Source organism: Dermochelys coriacea, chromosome 1, assembly GCF_009764565.3.
Source record: "Dermochelys coriacea isolate rDerCor1 chromosome 1, rDerCor1.pri.v4, whole genome shotgun sequence".
Taxonomy (NCBI): Eukaryota; Metazoa; Chordata; order Testudines; family Dermochelyidae; genus Dermochelys; species Dermochelys coriacea.
This window is the reverse complement of record NC_050068.2, coordinates 47,998,475-48,014,319: the sequence shown is the minus strand read 5'-3', so window position 1 is coordinate 48,014,319 and position 15,845 is coordinate 47,998,475. Positions and strand designations below refer to the sequence as shown.

The following is a 15,845-nucleotide window of genomic DNA, read 5'->3' as shown; positions in this document are numbered from 1 at the left end:
ATAATAGACACTATGGGACTACTCACTACTTAACTTGTTGCTAAGTGTCTGTGCTTGAATTAAGATTGGGAGATATGGCAAACACAGGCTGGAGCTGGAAAAGGAGGAAGACTGGGGGCAAAGACAGCAATCACTTAGGTGAAAAGTACGTAAGTTTTGAGGGTCACATCATGGGTTTTTGTTTTTGGTGGTTTTTTTTTTTTTTTAAACTTTAGTAGAAAGCAAACCTGGATCAATTTCTTTTGCAAAAACAAAATAGGACAAGGGCATAAAATTACAAACATTAATTTTAATTACATTGTTGCTAAGTTGGTTGAATTGAAAGTATAGATTTGTTGGTTGAATCTCTCTCAAACTGCTGCTCAGTTACTTTAGGTTTCAGAGTAGCAACCGTGTTAGTCTGTATTCGCAAAAAGAAAAGGAGTACTTGTGGCACCTTAGAGACTAACAAATTTATTAGAGCATAAGCTTTCGTGAGCTACAGCTCACTTCATCGGATGCATCCGATGAAGTGAGCTGTAGCTCATGAAACCTTATGCTCTAATAAATTTGTTAGTCTCTAAGGTGCCACAAGTACTCCTTTTCAGTTACTTTAGTGATTTTTGTATGTACCATGTTCTTATAGAGGTCTTGTTATAATTACACTGGGGAGGGAAACACAAGCATGGTGAGAAGCACCAATTGTCACTGCACCACAAATATTTGGTAAATATTCACTCAAGTAGAAAATTTATTTAAATACTAATAATAATTAGGGATGTCAAGCAGTTAAAAAAAATCAATTGTGATTAATCGCGCCATTAAAAATTAATCACGATTAATCACGCTGTTAATAATAGAATACCATTTATTTAAGTATTTTGGATGCTTTCTACATTTTCAAATATATCTATTTCAGTTATAACACAGAATACAAAGTGTACAGTGCTCACTTTATTTTTTATTACAAGTATTTGCACTGTAAAAAAACAAAAGAAACAGTATTTTTCAATTTACCTAATACAAGTACTGCAGTGCAATCTCTTTATCATGAAAGTTGAACTTACAAATGAAGAATTAGGTACAAAAAAACCTGCATTCAAAAATAAAACAATGGAAAAAACTTTAGAGCCTACAAATCCAATCAGTCCTGCTTCTGGTTCAGCCAATCGCTCAAACCAGTTTGTTTACGTTTGCAGAAGATAAATGCTGCCTGCTTCTTGTTTACAATGTCACATGCTAGTGAGAACAGGCATTTGCATGGCACTATTGTAGCCAGTGTTGCAAGATATTTACATGCCAGATGCGATGCATGTTCATTTTCATCATCCGAGTCAAATGCCACCAGCAGAAGGTTGATTTTCTTTTTTGTGGTTTGGGTTCTGTAGTTTCTGCATTGGAGTGTTGCTCCTTTAAAACTTCTGAAAGCATGCCCCACACCTCATCCCTCTCGGATTTTGGAAGGCACATCAGATTCTTAAATCTTGGGTCGAGTGCTGTAGCTATCTTTAGAAATCTCACATTGGTATCTTCTTTGCATTTTGTCATATTTGCAGTGAAAGTATTCGTAAAACAAACAACATGTGCTGGGTCATCATCAGAGACTGGTATAAGATGAAATATATGGCAGAATGAGGGTAAAACAGAAAAAGAGACGTATAATTCTCCCCTAAGGAGTTCAGTCATAAATTTAATTAACGTTATTTGTTTTAAAGAGCGTCATCAGCATGGAAACATGTCCTCTGGAACGATGGCTAAAGCATGAAGAGGCATATGAATCTTTAGTGCATCTCACATGTAAATATCTTGCGACGCCGGCTACAACAGTACCATGCGAACGCCTGTTCTCTCTTTCAGCTGACATTGCAATTTAGGAGTGGGCAGCATTATCTCCCGTAAACATAAACAAACTTGTTTCACTTAACGGTTGGCAGAACAAGAAGTAGGACTGACTGGACTTGTAGGCTCTAAAGTTTTACATTGTTTTGTTTTTGAGTGCCGTTATGTAACATAAAAACCCCTATATTTGTAAGTTGCTTGTATGAGGTAAACTGAAAAATACTATTTCTTTTGTTTATCATTTTTACAGTGCAAATATTTGTAATAAAAAATAAAGTAAGCACTGTACACTTTGTGTTGTAACTGAATTGATGTATTTGAAAATGTAGAAAAACATCCAAAAATATTCAATAAATGTCAATTGGTATTCTATTGTTTAACAGTGCAATAAATCGTGATTAATTTTTTTGAGTTAATCATGTGAGTTAATTGCAATTAATAGACAGCCCTAATAATAAATAATAACAATAAAAAATTATCAATGAAAATAATTTTGTAGAGCCATATATTTACACATTTGTAAAATTTCACCGTTCACAGTTGGACGCTTAACTCCAGAGAAGAGCTGCCCAAAATTTGGAATTTTCTGTTCATAAGGAATTTCAGTATTTTGAAATTTGGTTTCAGATTCATTCAAACTGAAACCAAATATTACAAATTTTCTCATGAAACTGGCGGATTCAAAAAAATTGTGTTTGGGAAACACAGTGTTTTTGAAATAAAATGTTTTTGAAACAAAACATGCTCCCCAATCCCCAGCAGCTGCCAGTGAACTTGACATAATTCATGTCATTTTACTGCTTCCCACCACTAAATAGTAAGGCCAAAATATGAACAGACTGCAGAGCTGAGAGCCACAGCTTGAGCCACGGCTCCCAGGACCTCCAAGGCTACCAGGCTCCTAGCTCTGAAGCAGAAATGTTGGAAGCCAGGGACCCTAAAAACCTGGGGTACCTGGCCTGGAAGCAGACTGCATGGTAGACCTAGTTGAGTTCCATTAGAACCCTAGCAGCCAGGGCACCTCTGGAAACGTGCCTGAGATTGAGCAAAAGTTAGCTGAACCTGACTCATTTTCACAAGAAATTTTGAGTTTGACAAACTGGCAATTTCTGACGAAACTGTTCGTCAAAACATTTCTGTTCAGCTCTACTCTTTACATCTTTTCACACCTTATAAATCCACTAGTAAAATGCTTATTAAATTCAATAAACATCTTTTATATTTATTTTTATTAATATGCTTGTTTTTGTGGAGAACTGGGAAACTTCTGATTTATTTTTATGAAAGAATGCCTGACTCAGTTCCCCCACCCCCTCTCATATTGTTACTCATCCCTTTAAATGAGATGTGACAGATGTGAGACCTTGGAAACACGGAAAACTTCAAATACTATTATATTGAGATATGCCAAATGCTATGGGTACATAATATTCATAGACCTTTGTATTAATAAGTTTTGTATGTCCATCTTTAATGTTCCTGGTTCCCCGTATGTGTTTCCTATGGAATATGGAATCACAGGGATAGGGGCTGATTAATGCAGAGTCCCAGTGCCAAAATAGGTAGATACCCAATCTTTAAAGCTTTTCCCCCTTGGGAAAAGTGCATTGAATAGTTATACCTGTTTCATGAGCCTTCAGGAACAAGCCCTCAAATTGTAATAAAGTGACAGCCTGAATTGACTCAGAGATCCCTCACTTAATCCACAACCTTACTTGAGACTGTAATCAAGGGCAAAACCCTGCTGGAAGAGTTTGAAGGACTCTGAAGACACACTGGGGTCACCACATGGAAGATGGTTGACATCTGGTAAACTTAGCATGCACGTAGACTATTTGTTGTTTTATTACATGTTCCATCTATAATGCTTTTGTCCAAAATAAATATACTCGGCTTTGTAAAAGTTGGCTGGTCACTGGTAAATGCTGTCACAGCTCCTGGTAGAGAGCAGAACTGTAGGTGTTGGACTAAAAGTCAGACCTGCTGGGATAAGCACAGTGAATTGCCAGGGGGCTGCAACACTAATACTCTGGTCTGGAAGGAAAAGGAACATTGGTTCCTGTCCTTAGGCCACTAGTCATCACCCTTCTAAGACCTAAAGAGATGCCCTTGAAGAGACCATAAAGGTAGCAGAGCTGTAGGTAACGCCAGAACTGTGACAGTTCTAACAGACCAATACTAGTGAGCGAAAAAAATGCAACAAAATTTGAATCCTTCATGCCATCTTTTTAAATTATTTTAATCTGAATTCTTATTTAATGATCAGCACATTACAGAACATCTCACAAGAAGGCAAGAGGCAATACTAATTTAAGGTCATATGTCCTTGAATCCAGCAGAAACTACTACTGAATAAAAACAATGGACATTCCACATGTATTTGAGGGTAGTATTCACAATTAATAATTACCTCCATACAGCCAGGATCAGATGCATTCTGAAGTGCTTCATAAAGTTCTGCAGCATCTTGCAAAGTATGAACCTGCTGTCTGGTGAGTGCACGTGATCTCAGTGCTCTTCTTTGAGGTTTGTCTGTTTAAAAAAATGTTAGCTACAATCTTAAAAACAAAACAACACAGCTAAAAATGTGATGTAGAAAGCTCGTTAGAGTGGCCAAAGTGTCTCTGAATGAAAATATCAGGCTGAGTCTCCATACAAGAATTCACCTTTTTTAGTAAAACAAGTGGCAGAAAGTCTACTATTCACTTGGATTTCAAATAGTAGAATGTGATATAAGCTCACTGGTATAAACTCACTATAGAATCACTGGAGACAAAAATAGAAAATATCTATTAAAAAGGAAAGTCATCTTTGTCATATAAGAGAGATAAAATATTATTTGCAATTAGGTGGCTGAACTACTTTACTTTTATATTTTAATGGCATGTGAATCTATGTCAGTATGTTGATTCAAGACAAGTCAGGACCTCTTTGTGCAGGGTAATGAGTGTGAGGGAAAAGGAGCCGATACCTAATAATATTCTGATTACTATAGGAGCGGCTAAGCAATATTCTAAGAATAATGAGATGTAACAATTTTATGGATCCTTTATGGGACCTGGTCAGTGAAGGGAAGTTGTTGTATATTGGGTTATAAGACCTTTCTGTACAAATGTATTGCTGTAGTGTAAAAAGGGGCCACAGGAAGAACAAACAGAAAGGTAACATGTCTCCCTAGATAAGCAAACTCTTGCAACAAACCAATAAACACACACACACACACCTGGGGTGGCAATTGAGTAGGCCTGACTGTTATAAAAAGCCAGTCAGCTGCGAACCAGTGGAGAGGCTGACAGCGGAGAGGCTAACAGCGGGAGTTTGTCTGGGAGTTCGCCTGGAGAGAGCCCACTGAGGCTTAAATCTTGCCGGTTTCTCTGAATAGTTACTACAACTACTGAGGAAGCTCTTAGAAGGAAGGTAATACGGATGGTGAGCATTCAGCTGTTGTTACCTGCACAGGATGTAACATGTTTATCTTTCTTCCACAGGACAGAAGCGACTTTGTCTGTACAAAGTGCAAGCTGGTCTCCATATTGGAAGAGAAGGTTCAAGGTCTGAAGGAACAAGTATCAACTCTGCGTTGCATAAGAGAAACTGAAGATTTCCTGGACAGACGTCAGGATATGCTTCTACAGACAAAGTTCTGTCGATTCAGAGCAGGCTGTGCAGCAGGGACAGAAGGATAGTGAAGAAATTTGGCAGCATGTGACCTCCAGAAGAAGAAAGGGGAGCGTCCATGTAACAGCAATGCAGATATAGGTAAGCAACCGTTTTCATGTTCTCTCCACAGGTACTAATGCGGAGAGCGGACTATCAGATTATACATCTGAGAGAAAGAAGCAGAAGGAGACTCCGACGATTGGAAGGCATGAGATGCACTGTCCAAGGAATGGGGGTTCCACGACCACCGGTCCCAAGAGAAGGAGGCGGGTGGTGGTGGTCAGGGACTCCCTCCTCGGGGACTGAGTCATCTATCTGCCGCCCCGATCGGGAAAACCAAGAAGTGTGCTGCTTGCCAGAAGCTAGTATTCACGATGTGACGGAGAGACTGCTGAGACTCATCAAGCCCTCGGATCACTACCCCTTCCTGCTTCTCCACGTGGGCACCAATGGCGAAGAATGACCTTGAGCAGATCACTGCAGACTATGTGGCTCTGGGAAGAAGAATAAAGGAGTTCGAGGTGCAAATGGTGTTCTCATCCATCCTCCCTGTGGAAGAAAAAGGCCCAGATAGAGACCATCAAATCGTCGAAGTCAATGAATGGCTACACAGGTGGTGTCGGAGAGAAGGCTTTGGATTTTTTGACCATGGGATGGCGTTCCAAGGAGGAGGAGTGCTAGGCAGAGACGGGCTCCACCTAACGAAGAGAAGGAAGAGCATCTTCGCAAGCAGGCTGGCTAACCTAGTGAGGAGGGCTTTAAACTAGGTTCACCGGGGGAAGGAGACCAAAGCCCTGAGGTAAGTGGGGAAGTGGGATACCGGGAGGAAGCATGAGCAGGAGAGCACAAGAGGGGAGGGCTCCTGCCTCATAGTGAGAAAGTGGGACGATCAGCAAGTGCCTATACACAAATGCAAGACGCCTGGGAAACAAGCAGGGAGAAATGGAAGTCCTGGCACAGTCAAGGAATTATGTATGATGTGATTGGAACAACAGAGACTTGATGGGATACTCGCATGACTGGAGTACTGTCATGGATGGATATAAACTGTTCAGGAAGAACAGACAGGGCAGAAAAGGTGGGGGAGTTGCATTGTATGTAAGAGAGCAGTATGACTGCTCAGAGCTCCGGTACGAAACTGCAGAAAAACTTGAGAGTCTCTGGATTAAGTTTAGAAGTGTGAGCAACAAGGGTGATGTCGTGGTGAGACTCTGCTATAGACCACCGGACCAGGGGGATGAGGTGGACGAGTCTTTCTTCTGGTAACTAACAGAAGTTATTAGATTGCAGGCCCTGTTTCTCATGGGAGACTTCAATCACCCTGATATCTGCTCGGAGAGCAATACAGCGGTGCACAGAAATCCAAGAAGTTTTTGGAAAGTGTAGGGGACAATTTCCTGGTGCAAGTGCTGGAGGACCCAATTAGGGGCAGAGCTCTTCTTGAGCTGCTGCTCACAAACCGGGAAGAATTAGTAGGGGAAGCAAAAGTGGACGGGAACCTGGGAGGCAGTGACCATGAGATGGTCGAGTTCAGGATCCTGACACAGGGAAGAAAAGAGGGCAGCAAAATACGGACCCTGGACTTCAAAAAAGCAGACTTTGACTCCCTCAGGGAACTGATGGGCAGGATCCCCTGGGAGAACAACATGAGGGGGAAAGGAGTCCAGGAGAGCTGACTGTATTTTAAAGAATCCTTACTGAGGTTACAGGAACAAACCATCCCGATGTGTAGAAAGAATAGTAAATATGGCAGGCGACCAGCTTGGCTTAACAATGAAATCCTTGCTGATCTTAAACACAAAAAAGAAGCTTACAAGAAGTGGAAGATTGGACAAATGACCAGGGAGGAGTATAAAAATATTGCTCAGGCATACAGGAGTGAAATCAGGAAGGCCAAATCACACTTGGAGTTGCAGCTAGCAAGAGATGTTAAGAGTAACAAGAAGGGTTTCTTTAGGTATGTTAGCAACAAGAAAGTCAAGGAAAGTGTGGGCCCCTTAATGAATGAGGGAGACAACCTACTGACAGAGGATGTGGAAAAAGCTAATGTACTCAATGCTTTTTTTGCCTCGGTCTTCATGAACAAGGTCAGCTCCCAGACTACTGCACTGGGCAGCACATCATGGGGAGGAGGTGACCAGCCTCTGTGGAGAAAGAAGTGGTTCGGGACTATTTAGAAAAATTGGACGAGCACAAGTCCATGAGGCCGGATGCGCTGCATTGAGAGTGCTCAAGGAGTTGGCGGATGTGATTGCAGAGCCATTGGCCATTATCTTTGAAAACTCATGGTGATCGGGGGAGGTCCTGGACGACTGGAAAAAGGCTAATGTAGTGCCCATCTTTAAAAAACGGAAGAAGGAGGATCCGGGGAACTAAAGGCCAGTCAGCCTCACCTCAGTCCCTGGAAAAATCATGGAGCAGATCCTCAAGGAATCAATTCTGAAGCACTTAGACGAGAGGAAAGTGATCAGGAACAGTCAGAATGGATTCACCAAGGGCAAGTCATGCCTGACTAATCCAATTGCCTTCTACGACGAGATAACTGGCTCTGTGGATGAGGGGAAAGCAGTGGACGTGTTATTCCTTGACTTTAGCAAAGCTTTTGATACCGTCTCCCACAATATTCTTGCCAGCAGATTAAAGAAGTATGGGCTGGATGAATGGACTATAAGGTGGATAGAAAGGTGAGTAGATCATCGGGCTGAATGGGTAGTGATCAATGGCTCCATGTCTAGTTGGCAGCTGGTATCAAGCAGAGTGCCCCAAGGATCTGTCCTGGGGCTGGTTTTGTTTAAAATCTTCATTAATGATCTGGAGGATGGTGTGGACTGCACCCTCAGCAAGTTTGCAGAAGACACTAAACTGGGAGGAGTGGTGGATATGCTTGAGAGTAGGGATAGGATACAGAGGGCCCTGGACAAGTTAGAGGATTGGGCCAAAAGAAATCTGATGAGGTACAATAAGGACAAGTGCAGAGCCTTGCACTTAGGATGGAAGAATCCCATGCACCGCTACGGACTAAGGACCGAATGGCTAGGCAGCAGTGCTGCAGAAAAGGACCTAGGGGTTACAATGGACGAGAAGCTGGATATGAGTCAACAGTGTGCCCTTGTTGCCAAGAAGGCTAACGGCATTTTGGGCTGTATAAGTAGGGGCATTGCCAGCAGATCGAGGGACGTGATCATTCCCCTCTATTTGACATTGGTGAGGCCTCATCTGGAGTACTGCATCCAGTTTTGGGCCCCACACTATAAGCAAGATGTGGAAAAATTGGAAAGCGTCCAGAATCATAGAATCATAGAATATCAGGGTTGGAAGGGACCCCAGAAGGTCATCTAGTCCAACCCCCTGCTCAAAGCAGGACCAAGTCCCAGTTAAATCATCCCAGCCAGGGCTTTGTCAAGCCTGACCTTAAAAACCTCTAAGGAAGGAGATTCTACCACCTCCCTAGGTAACGCATTCCAGTGTTTCACCACCCTCTTAGTGAAAAAGTTTTTCCTAATATCCAATCTAAACCTCCCCCATTGCAACTTGAGACCATTACTCCTCGTTCTGTCATCTGCTACCATTGAGAACAGTCTAGAGCCATCCTCTTTGAAACCCCCTTTCAGGTAGTTGAAAGCAGCTATCAAATCCCCCCTCATTCTTCTCTTCTGCAGACTAAACAATCCCAGCTCCCTCAGCCTCTCCTCATAAGTCATGTGCTCTAGACCCCTAATCATTTTTGTTGCCCTTCGCTGTACTCTTTCCAATTTATCCACATCCTTCCTGTAGTGTGGGGCCCAAAACTGGACACAGTACTCCAGATGAGGCCTCACCAGTGTCGAATAGAGGGGAACGATCACGTCCCTCGATCTGCTCGCTATGCCCCTACTTATACATCCCAAAATGCCATTGGCCTTCTTGGCAACAAGGGCACACTGCTGACTCATATCCAGCTTCTCGTCCACTGTCACCCCTAGGTCCTTTTCCGCAGAACTGCTGCCGAGCCATTCGGTCCCTAGTCTGTAGCGGTGCATTGGATTCTTCCATCCTAAGTGCAGGGTCCTGCACTTATCCTTATTGAACCTCATTAGATTTCTTTTGGCCCAATCCTCCAATTTGTCTAGGTCCTTCTGTATCCTATCCCTCCCCTCCAGCGTATCTACCACTCCTCCCAGTTTAGTATCATCCGCAAATTTGCTGAGAGTGCAATCCACACCATCCTCCAGATCATTTATGAAGATATTGAACAAAACGGGCCCCAGGACCGACCCCTGGGGCACTCCACTTGACACCGGCTGCCAACTAGACATGGAGCCATTGATCACTACCCGTTGAGCCCGACAATCTAGCCAGCTTTCTACCCACCTTATAGTGCATTCATCCAGCCCATACTTCCTTAACTTGCTGACAAGAATGCTGTGGGAGACCGTGTCAAAAGCTTTGCTAAAGTCAAGAAACAATACATCCACTGCTTTCCCTTCATCCACAGAACCAGTAATCTCATCATAAAAGGCGATTAGATTAGTCAGGCATGACCTTCCCTTGGTGAATCCATGCTGACTGTTCCTGATCACTTTCCTCTCCTCTAAGTGCTTCAGGATTGATTCTTTGAGGACCTGCTCCATGATTTTTCCAGGGACTGAGGTGAGGCTGACCGGCCTGTAGTTCCCAGGATCCTCCTTCTTCCCTTTTTTAAAGATGGGCACTACATTAGCCTTTTTCCAGTCATCCGGGACTTCCCCCGTTCGCCACGAGTTTTCAAAGATAATGGCCAAGGGCTCTGCAATCACAGCCGCCAATTCCCTCAGCACTCTCGGATGCAATTCGTCCGGCCCCATGGACTTGTGCACGTCCAGCTTTTCTAAATAGTCCCTAACCACCTCTATCTCTACAGAGGGCTGGCCATCTCTTCCCCATTTTGTGATGCCCAGCACAGCAGTCTGGGAGCTGACCTTGTTAGTGAAAACAGAGGCAAAAAAAGCATTGAGTACATTAGCTTTTTCCACATCCTCTGTCACTAGCTTGCCTCCCTCATTCAGTAAGGGGCCCACACTTTCCTTGGCTTTCTTCTTGTTGCCAACATACCTGAAGAAACCCTTCTTGTTACTCTTGACATCTCTTGCTAGCTGCAGCTCCAGGTGCGATTTGGCCCTCCTGATATCTTTCCTACATGCCCGAGCAATATTTTTATACTCTTCCCTGGTCATATGTCCAACCTTCCACTTCTTGTAAGCTTCTTTTTTATGTTTAAGATCCGCTAGGATTTCACCATTAAGCCAAGCTGGTCGCCTGCCATATTTACTATTCTTTCGACTCATCGGGATGGTTTGTCCCTGTAACCTCAACAGGGATTCCTTGAAATACAGCCAGCTCTCCTGGACTCCCTTCCCTTTCATGTTAGTCCCCCAGGGGATCCTGGCCATCTGTTCCCTGAGGGAGTCAAAGTCTGCTTTCCTGAAGTCCAGGGTCCGTATCCTGCTGCTTACCTTTCTTCCCTGCGTCAGGATCCTGAACTCAACCAACTCATGGTCACTGCCTCCCAGATTCCCATCCACTTTTGCTTCCCCCACTAATTCTACCCGGTTTGTGAGCAGCAGGTCAAGAAAAGCGCTCCCCCTAGTTGGCTCCCCTAGCACTTGCACCAGGAAATTGTCCCCTACGCTTTCCAAAAACTTCCTGGATTGTCTATGCACCGCTGTATTGCTCTCCCAGCAGATATCAGGAAAATTAAAGTCACCCATGAGAAGAGGAGGGCAACATAAATGATTAGGGGACTGGAACACATGACTTATGAGGAGACGCTGAGGGAACTGGGATTGTTTAGTCTGCAGAAGAGAAGAATAAGGGGGGATTTGATCACTGCTTTCAGCTACCTGAAAGGGGGTTCCAAAGAGGATGGATCTAGACTGTTCTCAGTGGTAGCAGATGACAGAACAAGGAGTAGTGGTCTCAAGTTGCAGTGCGGGAGGTTTAGGTTGGATATTAGGAAAAACTTTTTTACTAGGAGTTTACCAGGTGAAGCACTGGAATGGGTTACCTAGGGAGGTGGTGGAATCTCCTTTCTTTGAGGTTTTTAAGGTCAGGGTTGACAAAGTCCTGGCTGGGATGATTTAATTGGGGACTGGTCCTACTTTGAGCGGGGGTTAGACTAGATGACCTCCTGAGGTCCCTTCCAACCCTGGTATTCTATGATTCTATGATAAGACAATGGCATACTTCCAGGCTCCAGGCCAAATTGACACAGGTGTTTTGCCAGGCCAGAAACTAGAGATGAAAAGGACAAACAATTAAAAAGCAGTTCTCAGAAGTAAAAGAGGGAATCAATTGTCAGTGAGCTCTGAAAGGAAGACATGCTGTCAGGCTCAATGGAGGAGTCTAAAGGAGCTGGACCTTTCCAGACTCAGGAAATGGTAAATTTTAGGGAAAAGCAGGCATTCATAAAGGCTAGTTTATTATTTTTAAACTTATCTATATTTTTCTTAAAGGCTTTTATTCTAACAAATAATACTTTGATTAAAGGAGGATGATTGTTCTCTCATTACCACTGTCATTGCTCCCAGAGGACTTAGTGTCTGAGCTTAAATCAGATTTGCTGAGGTAATCATGGGTAGTTAGCAGGGGATTATTCACCAGGGCCTGGTAGGAGAGTGGAAGAATCACTTGATTCTACCCCATGTCTTGGGCTCATAAATATATATAACAAATGGAAGAAAGGGCAAAAAGTTGAGAGTAATGAATATAAATCAGAAGTTATGAATTGTAGAAAATTGATAAAGGACTCAAAAGGACACATGGAGAACTCTATGGCCAACAGAGTTAAAGACAATGAAGAAGGAGTTTTAAGTACATTAGGAACAGAAAAAAACCTTAACAATGGAATTGGTCCTTTACTAGATAAAAATGGTAGAATTGTCAATATTAATGCAGAAAAGAGAAAATATTTATTTTCTCTACATAGGAAAATCAGATTATATAAATAATATCATGTGATGAAACATGCTTCATTCCAATAGTAACTTAGGAGAAATGTTAAATAGGAGTTACTACAGTTAGGAATTTTTAAATCAGCAGGTTCATATAACTTGCATGCAAGAGTTTTAAAAGAGCTGGCCGAGGAGCTCACTGGACCATTAATGTTGCTTTTCAATAAATCTTGGAACTTTGGAGACATTCCAGAAGAGAGGGAGAAAGCTAATGTTGTGTGTTAATATTTAAAATGGATTAACAGGACATCCTGTGTAATTATAGGCCTGTCAACCTGACACCGATCCTTGGCAAATAATACAGCACATGATACAGGATTCAAATAATGAACTGTTTTGTCCTCCTTTAATTCTTTATGGTAATCAACATGGTTTGTGGGAAAAAACAGACCCTGTAAAACTAAGATTTTGTTTTTTTACGAGATTACAAGTTTTGTTGATAAAGGTAATAGTGTGGATGTAATATACTTAGACTTCTGTAAGTCACGGGACTTGGTACCGTACAATTATTAAAAAAACAGAATGACATAAAATGAACATGGCACATATTAACTGGATTAAAAACTAGTTAATCGACAGGTCTCAAAATGCAATGTAAACCGGGAATCATCAAGTGAATGTGTTTCTAGTGGGGTCCCACAGGGATCAATTCTGCTATTTTACATTTTTATCAGTGATGTGGAAGAAAACAGAAAATCATCACTGACAAAATTTGCAGATGAAATAAAGATTGGAGAGTGGTATGTGACACTGGCAGGTCAGGTACCAAGGCTGCAGGCATTAGTTAAAAAATGACAAACTCATACCTGGAGACCAGAGCAGTGCACTTATGTGTTAGTTTTGCTCAAAACAAGTATTAGTCTTAGACATTTGGTGTATGTGCTTGGCTGAGGAGCCAATGGGGCGAAGCTACCATCTGTGGGATTATGACTGAACGCCTCTAAGTCAGAATCCCCCCTAAACGTAACGATACGGCAGCGCCGTGGAGCCTCGGTTGGCCCCGGATAGCCACCCCCGCCCCTCCCGGGGCGGTAGGGCTCGGCAAGGAGAGCCGTTCGTGTTGGGACCGGAGTGCGGACAGAAGGGAGCCGCCTCTCACCCGCTGCGTACCGCATGTTCGTGGGGAACCTGGTGCTAAATCATTCGTAGACGACCTGATTCTGGGTCAGGGTTTCGTGCGTAGCAGAGCAGCTACCTCGCTGCGATCTATTGAAAGTCAGCCTTTGACACAGTTGTTGCAATAGTAATCCTGCTCAGTACGAGAGGAACCGCAGGTTCAGACATTTGGTGTATGTGCTTGGCTGAGGAGCCAATGGGGCGAAGCTAACAATATGTTTACACTCTATAGAATGCTGGTAAGTTGCTGTATGCATTAATTTTATTTTGTAATGTCTGTATTCCATGCTATAAGGAAATATGTAAGTTTTGCTTTATAACTGAAAATATTTGCTCTAAACTTGTGAACTCAGATGGGAAGAGCGTATCCTGCCACCATCCCAAAGAACAATCAAAATCAGATGGGAACATCGCAATACAAAGGACTGATTAATGGCCCGATCGCATCTTAGAAATAACACATGCAAGAAGCTGATCTATGGACTTGGAGGCTGAATGACGGAAATGAAACAAAGACACAGGAAGATGTTACAGCTCTGTTGTTTGAACTCTGACAGGGCCAAAGGCTCTAAACTGAGAGGCAGAGACCCCCCAGGGTCCGCCCTGAAAGCCATCTTGAATTGACATAAATGTAGTATCTTTAAAAATCATAGATGGTAACTTATGTGTTTATGTTTGCTTGTTTAGCCTGGAAATAATTCTCTTATTTCTTTTTTCTAGTTAATAAACCTTTAAGTTAGTTTATTACAGGATTGGCTACAGGCGTTGTCTTTGGTGTGAGATCGAAGATACAAATTGATCTGGGGTAAGTAACTGGTCTCTTGGGACTGGAAGCAACCTGAATATTGTGTGATTTCTGATATAAGTAACCATTTATCACTAAATCCAGTCTGCCTGGGTGGCAAGATAAACTAGAGAGTCTAAGGCAGCGTTTCTCAAATGCAGCCACCGTGGCCGTGTGCAGCCACCATGGGCTTTTCTTGCAGACACAGCCTCCTGGGCAGTGATGGGAAGGTGGGGGGAGCAGTGGTCTCTCCCCAAGGGCCACCAGGGGTTGGACCCTGGCTCCCTCTGGAGACACAAATGCTAGAGGAGCAGGCAGCTAGTGAGTTCCCCATCTTCCTGGGGATGTAGGTTCAGGCTCCAGCCCTGGGGTGGAAGGCAGTAGGCTCTGGCCACAGGGCTCCAACCCCCAACTGCAGGGCTCACCCCCCATCGCCCCTGACCCCCGCCAGCCTGTCATGCATTCCCCTCTGTCCCTTACATCCCTCCTACCGACCTCCTTATCCAAGGCTTAATTTGACCCCGGGCTTGCCAGGACTGAGTAAGAATGCTGCTGCGGAAAATGATATTTTTATATTTGTTAATATCACTTTTGACAGCAGCAGACTTACTAGCTAGCAAGTCTTTTAACAAAAGCAACCAAAAAAAGCAAAAAAAACAATAACAAAAAAGACAAGAACCTGCAGAGCACCTTATTTGTGTTTCTATTCTGTTAAGATCCTGTAAAGAAGAGAAGCAACTGTACATTATTTTTATTATTGAGTCTGCAAAAAATATTCAATAAATTATAATGATTTGGACATGTGTATGTGCATATATATTTGTTTTTCCTAAAGTTAATTAAGTATTTTAGGAAAAACTGTCAGCACAGCCACCAGCAAGAGTTGGTGGCCGCACTTTGAGGCTACCAAAAAATTTGTTGTGAGAACCCCTGGTCTAGATAATACTTAGTCCTTCCATGAGTGCAGGGGCCTGGACTAGATGACCTCTCCAGGTCCCTTCCAGTCTTATGAATCTATGATTTAACTTAAGGTATAAGTTAAGGGGTGAGCTCCTGGAGTTTATCACTATGCGGCACGCTTTAATTATTCTCGTGGCTCTTTTCTGAATCCTTTCCAGTTTTTCAAACATTCTTCTTGAATTATGGACACCAGAACTGGACACAGTAATCCAGCAGCAGTTGCATCAGTGCCTAATAGAGAGGTATACAAACTCTGCACTCCTACTTGAGAGTTCTTGATGATGCACAGAAGGACCTAATTAGTCCCATTGGCCTCAGTGTCTCACTGGGAGCTCATGTTCAGCTGATTACCACCTTGACCCTGAAGTCTTTTTCAGAGTTAAATGCTTCCCAGGATAGAATCCCTCATCCTGTAAATATGGCGTATGTTCTTAGATCTATAACTTCATTTGGCCATATTAAAACACACATTTTTTGTTTGTGCCCAGTTTACCAAGCAATCCAGGTTGTTCTGTATCAATGATCTGTCCTCTTCACTA

General features: G+C 42.8%; 1 protein-coding gene across 3 annotated transcripts in view; it reads right to left on the bottom strand.

The window, feature by feature from the left end:
* The window catches only part of BRCA2 (BRCA2 DNA repair associated), a 99,748-nt gene that overhangs the window by 13,045 nt on the left and 70,858 nt on the right, over nt 1-15,845 (bottom strand). For all 3 annotated transcript variants that reach the window (XM_038405551.2, XM_038405561.2, XM_043504386.1), the window contains exon 21: nt 4,229-4,350. In XM_038405551.2, coding sequence (XP_038261479.1) covers nt 4,229-4,350 — 122 coding nt within the window. The remainder of the gene's footprint in view (nt 1-4,228; nt 4,351-15,845) is intronic.